General features: G+C 44.6%; 1 protein-coding gene across 3 annotated transcripts in view; it reads left to right on the forward strand.

The window, feature by feature from the left end:
* The window catches only part of RNF10 (ring finger protein 10), a 47,316-nt gene that overhangs the window by 7,176 nt on the left and 30,930 nt on the right, over nucleotides 1-9,210 (forward strand). For all 3 annotated transcript variants that reach the window (XM_011964471.1, XM_011964472.1, XM_011964473.1), the window contains exon 2: nucleotides 4,595-4,791. In XM_011964471.1, coding sequence (XP_011819861.1) covers nucleotides 4,595-4,791 — 197 coding nt within the window. The remainder of the gene's footprint in view (nucleotides 1-4,594; nucleotides 4,792-9,210) is intronic.

Consider the following 9,210-nt stretch of genomic DNA (forward strand, 5'->3'; position numbering starts at 1 on the left):
CTCGGCCTCCCAAAGTGCTGGGATTACAGGCATGAGCCATCGCGCCTGGCCTTTTTTTTTTTTTTTTAAGAGACAAGCTCTCGCTGTGTCACTTAGGCTGGTATGCAGTGATGCAAACATAATTGACAGACCTTGAACTCCTTGGTTTAAGAGATCCTTGAACTCTTGAACCACTGTGCCTGGTTTATCTTTTTTTTTTTTTTTTTTTTGAAACGGGGTCTCGCTCTGTCGCCCAGGCTGGAGTGCAGTGGCTGGATCTCAGCTCACTGCAAGCTCCACCTCCTGGGTTTACGACATTCTCCTGCCTCAGCCTCCCGAGTAGCTGGAACTACAGGCGCCCGCCACCTTGCCCGGCTAGTTTTTGCATTTTTTAGTAGAGACGAGGTTTCACCGTGTTAGCCAGGATGGTCTCGATCTCCTGACCTAGTGATCCGCCCATCTTGGCCTCCCAAAGTGCTGGGATTACAGGCTTAAGCCACCGCACCCGGCCATCTTTTTCTTTTTTTGAGACAGAAGCTCACTCTGTAGCCCAGGGTGGAGAGCAGTGGTGCCATCATAGCACACTGCAGTCTCAACCTTGGCTTAAGCAATCCTCCCAACTCAGCCTCTCAGCTAGGACTGCAGCTGTGTGCCACCACACTGAGCTAATTGTTAAATTTTTTGTAGAGATGGGGTCTTGCTGTGTTGCCCAGGCTGGTCTCAAACTCGTGGGCTCAAGTGATCCTCTGGCTTTGGCTTCCCAAAGTGTTGAGATAACAGGCATGAGCCACCAAGTCCAGCGCTGAAACTTTGCTTTCTAATTGTTACTATTAGTGCCATGTTTGACACTAACTGTTGCTAACTGAAATAATAGGTAAAAGTTTAGCTTTAAGTTCTAACTTTATTTTTTGAGACGGAGTTTCACTCTGTTGCCCAGGCTGGGGTGCAGTGGCATGATTTCAGCTCACTGCAACCTCTGCCTCCCGGGTTCATATGATTCTCATGCCTTAGCCTCCCAAGTAGCTGGGATTACAGGCGTGTGGCACCACACCTGGCTAATTTTTGTGTTTTTAGTAAAGATGGGGTTTTACCATGTTGGCCAGGCTGGGCTTGAACTCCTGGCCTGATGTGATCTGCCTGCCTTGGCCTCCCAAAGTGCTGGGATTACAGGCATGAGCCACCATACCTGGCCTTAAATTGTAACTAAGGTAAGGGTCACTGTCCGTAAGCAGGATTTAAGGGTAACTGGTCGGAGTGAACCTAGCCTGTTTCTGTGACTGTTCTGTTTATGTTGTTGCCATTTCACATGGTTTAGATTGACTCCCAGGTTTTAGGTGGTCAGGTTTGGAGAGAATGACATCTCATTTATTCGATGAGGTTGACAGACTGGTCATGAAGTGGTTGCTTTCAAAATTTGGTCTCTGATTATTAACTTACGTTTTCTTCTTTCTGAAGCATTGTTTAACCTTGAACTTATTTAGCCTGCTATAAAAAAGCTGGTGATTATACTTATCAAGAAATAATTTTTTCTAAGTTTAAAAAATTACTCATAGTATTACAAGTCTGCAGACAGGTACTTTTGTATATTTATATCAGAATCTTAGAGGGTGAGGCCTGAGCATAGGAATTCCTGAGCACAGTGAAAGCTCATCAGTGTGATTCCTGTGAACTGGGAAGATTGAGAATCATTGTAATAAGATGAAAGTGGGGCCAGACCCCATGGCTCTTGCTTATAATCCCAGCACTTTGGGAGGCTGAGGTGGGAAGATCACCTGAGCCTAGGAGTTTGAGACCAGTCTGGGCAACATAGTGAGACCCCCGTCTCTACAAAAAAAATTTAAAAATTAGGCCAGGCGTGGTGGCTCATGCCTGTAATCTCAGGACCTTGGGAGGCTGAGGCTGGTGGATCGCTTGAGCTCAGGAATTTGAGACCAGCCTGGGCAACATGGCAAAACCCCATCTCTGTCAAAAATACAAAAATAAGCCAACAGTGTTGTATGTGCCTGGAGTTCCAGCTACTTGGGGGGCTGAGGCAGGAGGATTGCTTGAACCCAGGAGGTTGAGGCTGCAGTAAGCCGAGATCATGCCACTGCACTCCAACCTGGGTGACAAAAGTAAGACCCTGTTTCAAAATAAATTTAAAAATTAGCTGGGTGTGGTGGTGCATACCTGCAGTCCTAGCTGGAAGGCTGAGTTGGAAAGATGCTAAACTGAGGTTGAGGCTGCAGTGTGCTATGATGGCACCACTGCTTTCCACCCTGGGGGGAAAAAAAATGCTGGGCATGGTGGCTCACACCTGTAATCCCAGTATTTTGGGAGGCCGAGGTGGGTGGATCACCTGAGGTCAGGAGGTTGAGATCAGCCTGGCCAATGTGGCGAAACCCCATCTCTACTAAAAATACAGAATTAGCCAGGTGTGGTGGCTCATCCCTGTAATCCTAGCTACTTGGGAGGCCAAGGCAGGAGAATTGCTGGAACCCGGGAGGTAGAGGTTGCAGTGAGCCGAGATTGTGCCACTGCGCTCCAGCCTGGGCAATAGAGTGAGACTCTGTTTAAAACGAAAAAAAAAAAGATAAACTAGGCATGGTGGTTCATGCCTATAATCCTAACAGTTTGGAAGGCCAAGGCAGGATTGCTTGAGTCTAGGAGTTGGAAACCAAGCAGGGTAACAAAGTGAGACCCCATCTCTACAAAAAAAAAAAAAAAAGTTTTTGTTTTGTTTTGTTTTGTTTTTTGTTTTTTGGTGAGACAGAGTTCTGCTCTGTTGCCCAGGCTGGAATACAGTGGCCTGATCTCCGCTTACTGCAAGCTCCTTCTCCTGGGTTCACGCCGTTCTCTTGCCTCAGCCTCCCGAGCAGCTGGGACTACAGTTGCGCACCACCACACCTGGCTGGGAGTAGTGGCTGATGCCTGTAATACCAGCACTTTGGGAGGCCAAGGAGGTGGATCACTTGAGCTCTGGAGTTTGAGAACAGCCTGGGCAACAAAGGCAAACCCCGTCTCTACAAAAAACACAAAAATTAGCTGGACATGGTGGTGAGTACCTGTAGTCTCAGTGGCTTAGGAGTCTGAAGTGGGAGGGTAGCTTGAGCCTGGGAGGTAGAGGTTGCAGTGAGCCGAGATTGTGCCACTGCACTTTAGCCTGGGTAACAGGGTAAAACCCTGTCTCTAAATAAATAAAGTGCATAAATAATTATGTTGTTAGAGTATAAATAAATGGGTGTAACAGTTCTGGAAAGCAACCTAGGAATGTATAAATAAATGGCTTTAATGACCATATTTTATCTGTCAGTTCCACTTTTTGAGAATTTGACATAATTAATCACATAAACCTCTGTAAAGAGACTACCAATGGTATTATGTTAAACTAGCAAAAAACTAGAAGCCACTGAAATATACAACAATGAGGGATTGGTTACGTTATTCTGTAAGTATGTGGCCAAGAAGGGTACAGCAATTAATCATGCTTTTGAAGACTAGGGATGCATAAAAATGCTCAGAGAGTAGTAAGCAGAAAGCAATATATCTTCTATGCTTGTTATTTTGTATAAGATTTGTGGTGGGTATGTAAAAAGATTAAAAGGAAAATGATGTTAATGGGTTAGTGCTCTGTGGGTACTGGCAACTTTAAATTATTCTACCCTATTTTCAGAACTGAGCATGTATTGTAATTGGAGAGAAAAACAAGAAACATTTTTAAAAAGGGTATAACTCAAGCTGATCCAATATGCTTTTTATTTATTTATTGAATTAATTTTTTTTTTTGAGATAATCTCACTCTTTTGCCCAAGCTGGAGTGCAATGGCATGATCTCGGCTCACTGCAACCTCTGCCTCCTGGGTTCAAGCAATTCTCCTGCCTCAGCCTCCCAAGTATCTGGGATTACAGATGCCCACAACCATGCCCCACTAATTTTTTGTGTTTTTAATAGAGATGGAGTTTCACCATATTGGCCAGGCTGGTCTCAAACTCCTGACCTCAAGTGATCCATCCACCTCAGCCTCCCAAAGTGCTGGGATTACAGGTGTGAGCCATTGCGCCCAGCCCCCAGTATGCTTTTAGAACTCAACTTCTTTTGTTCTGTAAATTTAACAGCTCCTGAATTTGACCTCTAGAGCATATGTAAACACAGTTTTGCTTTTATGCCTTTTGAATATATTTGCTAAGGCCGAGGACAACCCCTTGTAGTATAGAATCTGATTACGTTATATTAATTTAAAAGGAATGTCTTCTGTTCTGCTACCAGGTAAAATACTTTTCCTTAATACAGAATGGCTGTTTCATTTCCTGTAACTTTATCTGACTGAACTTTTGCAAGGGCAGTGGTTAAGCTGTGTAAAACAGAGACATTATGAATTGAGAATCCATGTGGTTTGATCTACACTGTGTTTGTTTTGAGGGAGGGGACCCGTTAGGCTTCATTATTGCAAGAAAAAATACTCGACTATGTGTTGCCTTGCTCAAAGCACTCATGCCGTGGCCCAAACCCAGATTCTTGGAGCTGGTCAAAGGGCCTGTTTACCTTTATTTAAACACAGTTTTGCTGGGAGGTGGAGGGCAGTTGGCTAAGTGAATATCACTTCTTAAGTCGTTCTTTTGTGTTTCTTGCTTTCAGATGGAAAGAACTCAAGTGGATCCAAGCGTTATAATCGCAAACGTGAACTTTCCTACCCCAAAAATGAAAGTTTTAGCAACCAGTCCCGTCGCTCCAGTTCACAGAAAAGCAAGACTTTTAACAAGATGCCTCCTCAAAGGGGCGGCGGCAGCAGCAAACTCTTTAGCTCTTCTTTTAATGGTGGAAGACGAGATGAGGTATGGAATTTGAGAATGTCCTTTCTAGAGCAATAAGCGTGAGATTTGATCTCATGCTTTATCAGTAGTTTATCAGTAGTTGAGGAGGGGAACAAGAGGTAGAGGAATAGATAATCAGAGGAATCTTGAGTAGTTGAGAGGGTTAACCAGATTTGAAACCTTGCCTCCTTTTTTCCTCTGAAGGTTATGAAAATTGTCCTTGGAGGAAGGAAAATTTCCTTTATGACAAATTTGGGGTTCCTTAATTTGCATGGTCTTTCTATTATCACTCTTGACTTATAGGTACCTTTTGGAATATTTAGGTAATAAAATGACATTGATGACATTTGCCTTTGTAATAATCTAGCAAAATGTAAAATGCATATATCTGTAGTCTCATTTTTTTTTAGGAGTTTCTTAGCTATGTTTCTGTAAGCGCATAAGACATTTATGTACAAGGGTGTTCACTGTTGTGTTTGTAGTTGCAAAATTTGGGAAATAACCTAAATGCCTATCCACAAGATACTGATAGAGTAAATTATGTTTCATACTATGTAATTATGGTAGAATAAGACAGATTTAAAAAAATATAGACTGAGGGAAGTAAAGGGATAGAGAGTAACAAGGAAAACAGTTTTAGAAGGTGGTTTAAGGACACCTCTGAAGAGGTAGATTTTGAGAGAGACCTGAAAGAAGCAAGGGAGCACACTATATGGTTGTTTTGTTTTAAGATAGTCTTGCTCTGTTTTAAGATGGTCTTGCCCTGGAGTACATTGGCATGATCATGGCTCACTGCACCCTTGACCTCTTGGGCTCAAGTGATCCTCCCACCTCAGCTTTGAGTAGCTGGAAGTACAGGTGCATGCCACCATGCTCGGCTAATTTTTTTCTTTTTATTTTGTAGAGACTGGATCTCACTATGTTGTCTAGGCTGCTCTTGAACCCCTGGCCTCAAGCGATCCTCTCTCATCTTGGCCTCCCAAAGTGCTGGGATTACAGGTGTGAGCCTGAAGGAACAGCATATGCAGAGGACAGGAGGTGGTAGTCCTTTTGTTGGTTTGAAGTAAAGCAAGTAGGCTACCATGAGTGGAGGAGGACAGGTAGGAAATGTACCCAAAGACTAGGAAAGGGATCAGATCATGTGGGGCTTTGAAGGACTTTGGGCTTTTGTTCAGAGAGATGAGAAGCCATTGAAAGGTTTAAGGAGAAAAGTAAGGTAACCTTATTTGGAGTTTTAAAGGGGAAGAGTGGAAGCAGGAAGACTAGTTAAGAGACTACAAGGATATTCTTGGTGAGAGTGATGGAAGCTTTGAAATTGGGTGAGTGATGGAGGTGGTGAGAGACATTAAGATTTGAGACATTACTTGCAGATACAGCCAAGACTTTTTGTTAGATGTGGGGTCTGAGCAGAGAAAAGGTTGAGTAATGTTTTTGGCATAAGCCCAATTGAGGTACCTTTTGCTGGAATGGAGAACATTCCTTCAAGAAGAGCACAAAGTTTTTTTGGGAGAGGAGAATAGGGTTGAGGTGAAGAACTTCAGTTTGGATATGTTATATGTACATTAAAATTCCTATTTGATAAATGTAAGCAGGATATTAGTAGAGGTAGGTAGTTAACTGAATCAGCAGTCAAGGAAGAGACCCAGGTTAGAAAGCTGTTGGCATACAGTTGGTGCTTAAAGCTGTGGAACTAAGTGAGATAAATTAAGGAGTGAGTGTTCCGAAAACAGATTAGGTTCAAGAACTGAACTCCTGAGTCTGGATAAGAAACCAGCAAAAGAGCACAGTCAGGGCGGGAGGAAGAGAGCTGAAAGGTGTTGCAGAAGGTGATCAGTTTTGTCAAGTGCTGCTGCTAAGCTAAGAATAGGACTGAAAGTTGACCACTTGATTTGAAAATGGCATGTAGATTGGAGAGAATAGGAGGATGGGAAGAAGAAACAGCAAGTTTACACAGTACTTTTCAGTGGCTTTGCTCTAAAGGGGAGCAGAGATATGAGGCGGTGCTTGAAGGGAATATGAGCTTGAGGGATTTTAAGATTAGGGAAATGATAGCATGTCTGTGCTCATGGGATGGTTCCGGTGAGAGGCAAAGTGATGCAGGGAAAAGGGAAAGAATTGCTGAGCAATGTCCTTGAGTCCTTGAGATCTAGTGAGAAGTGGAGCAGTTGGCTTAGATAGCAACTCTGCTACGTCATCCCCAGTAACAAAAGGAGGGCCTGGTGATACAGGTGGGGTCGGAGGTAGTTGGAATTCTTTTCTGATTGTTCTAGTTTTCTCAGTAGAAAGGTGAGCCAAAAGGAGGTTTGGAAGCCTGAGGAGTGAAGGAGTTGTCTGGGAAAGTGAGGGAATGAACGGACTGCAGAAGCGTACTAGGATTGCAGTACTTTCAGGCACATGAGGGTCTACTGTGGTGAGGCTGTTTGCTGTGGGTGTGTTTGTTAGCCCTGTTTGTCTGCTCCAGGGCTGATGTGGAATAGGAAAAGAGTTGAATTAGGAGGAGATTTTGCCAGGTGAATACAGAAGATATATGAAGAAGTGGGTGATGGCGCCAGGCACAGTGATTCACAGCTGTAATCCCAGCACTTTGGGAGGCCAAGGAGGGTGGATCATCTGAGGCCAGGAATTGGAGACCGGCCTGTCTATGATGGCAAAACTCCGTCTCTACTGAAAATACAAAAATTAGCTGGGCATGATGGCAGGCACCTGTAATTCCAGTTACTTGGGAGGCTGAGGCAGGAGAATCGCTTGAACCCAGGAGGCGGAGGGTGCAGTGACCGGAGGTCGCACCACTGCAGTCCAGCTTGGGTGGCAGAGCGAGACTCCATCTCTAAATAAATAAGCAAATAAATAAAATTTGAAAAAGGAAGTGGGCAGTGGACCACAGGATCTAAGCCAAATCTGAGGGGTTGGATCATTGATTTGGAAGTCCTAGTGAGGGTAGAGAATTGGAGTCAGGACTAAACCTGGGAGTTTAGGAGTATATTCCTGGCTGGACAACAGAATGCTCAAAGTTAAGATGGTGGAAGAGGTTGTGGTTGTTGGTCTAGACTGTAGAACACTCCTGTCTAGTAGGGTATCAAGCCATGTGTGTAGTTTTACATTTTCTAGCTGCCTGCACTACAGAAGTAAAAAGTCAATTTTAATATATTGAATTCAATATATCTAAAATGTAAGCTTACCACATGGTACAGCCACATTTCAAGTGCTTAGTAGCCACATCTAGCTAGTGGCTGCTGTATTGTACATTACAGCTGTAGAAGGGAAACCTGTACGTGTGGGTGGCTGAGATGGGAGGGGCAAGCTAATTGGAAGAGAGGAGGTCAAGGACCTGGAGTTCAGGGTATTGCGAGGATAATCAGGAAGTACAAGTGGTGTCGGAGAAAGTGACAGTGGGCCAGCTAGAACAAGCTGAAGATGATAGAAGGTTGAGAATGTGGAGGATTTTGTTGACTGAGCACAAGCTCTTACATCTAAGTTTGGGGCATTGAGAGTGGAAGACTGTTTGAAGAGATCAGAGCCATGTGGAGATGAAAAGTAAGGGATGACCTGGAAGTCTTGGGCTTCTGTGTTGTGTAAACAAACAGAATGTGGCTTTTTTTTTTTTTTTTTTTTTTTGACAGAGTCTTGCTCTGTTGCCCAGGCTAGAGTGCAGTGGCACGATCTCGGCTCACTGCCAGCTCCGCCTTCTGGGTTCACACCATTCTCCTGCCTCAGCCTCCCAAGTAGCTGAGACTACAGGCGTCCGCCACCGCACCCGGCTATTTTATTTTTCAATTTCTACTTTTTTTTGAGATGGAGTCTTGCTCTGTCACCCAGGCTGGAGTGCAGTGGCGCGATCACGGCTCACTGTAAGCTCTGCCTCCCGAGTTCACGCCATTCTCCTGCCTCAGCCTCCCGAGTAGCTGAGACTATAGGCACCTGTCACTACGCCTGGCTAATTTTTTGTATTTTTAGTGGAGATGGAGTTTCACCACGTTAGCCAGGATGGTCTTCATCTCCTGACCTTGTGATCCGCCCGCCTCGGCCTCCCAAAGTACTGGGATTACAGGCGTGAGCCACATGCCCGGCCAGTTTTTTGTATTTTTAGCAGAGATGGGATTTCACCGTGTTAGGATGGTCTCCATCTCCTGACCTCGTGACCCACCTGCCTGGGCCTCCCAAAGTGCTGGGATTACAGGCATGAGCCACTGCGCCCAGCCCAGAATGTGGTGTTATCTTTAAGCTTGGTTGTTAATATAAAAAAGGAAGTTATCTGACTGTATGGTATACCCCCAGTTGTATTTCATTATTTGTTTGTTTTTTTTTTTTTTTTTGAGACCGAGTCTGGCTCTGTGGCCCAGGCTGGAGTGCAGTGACGCGATCTCAGCTCACTGCAAGCTCCAGCTCCCAGGTTCACGCCATTCTCCTGCCTCAGCCTCCCGAGTAGCTGGGACTACAGGC

This window comes from Mandrillus leucophaeus, unplaced genomic scaffold (assembly GCF_000951045.1).
Source record: "Mandrillus leucophaeus isolate KB7577 unplaced genomic scaffold, Mleu.le_1.0 Scaffold7, whole genome shotgun sequence".
NCBI classification, from domain to species: Eukaryota; Metazoa; Chordata; class Mammalia; order Primates; family Cercopithecidae; genus Mandrillus; species Mandrillus leucophaeus.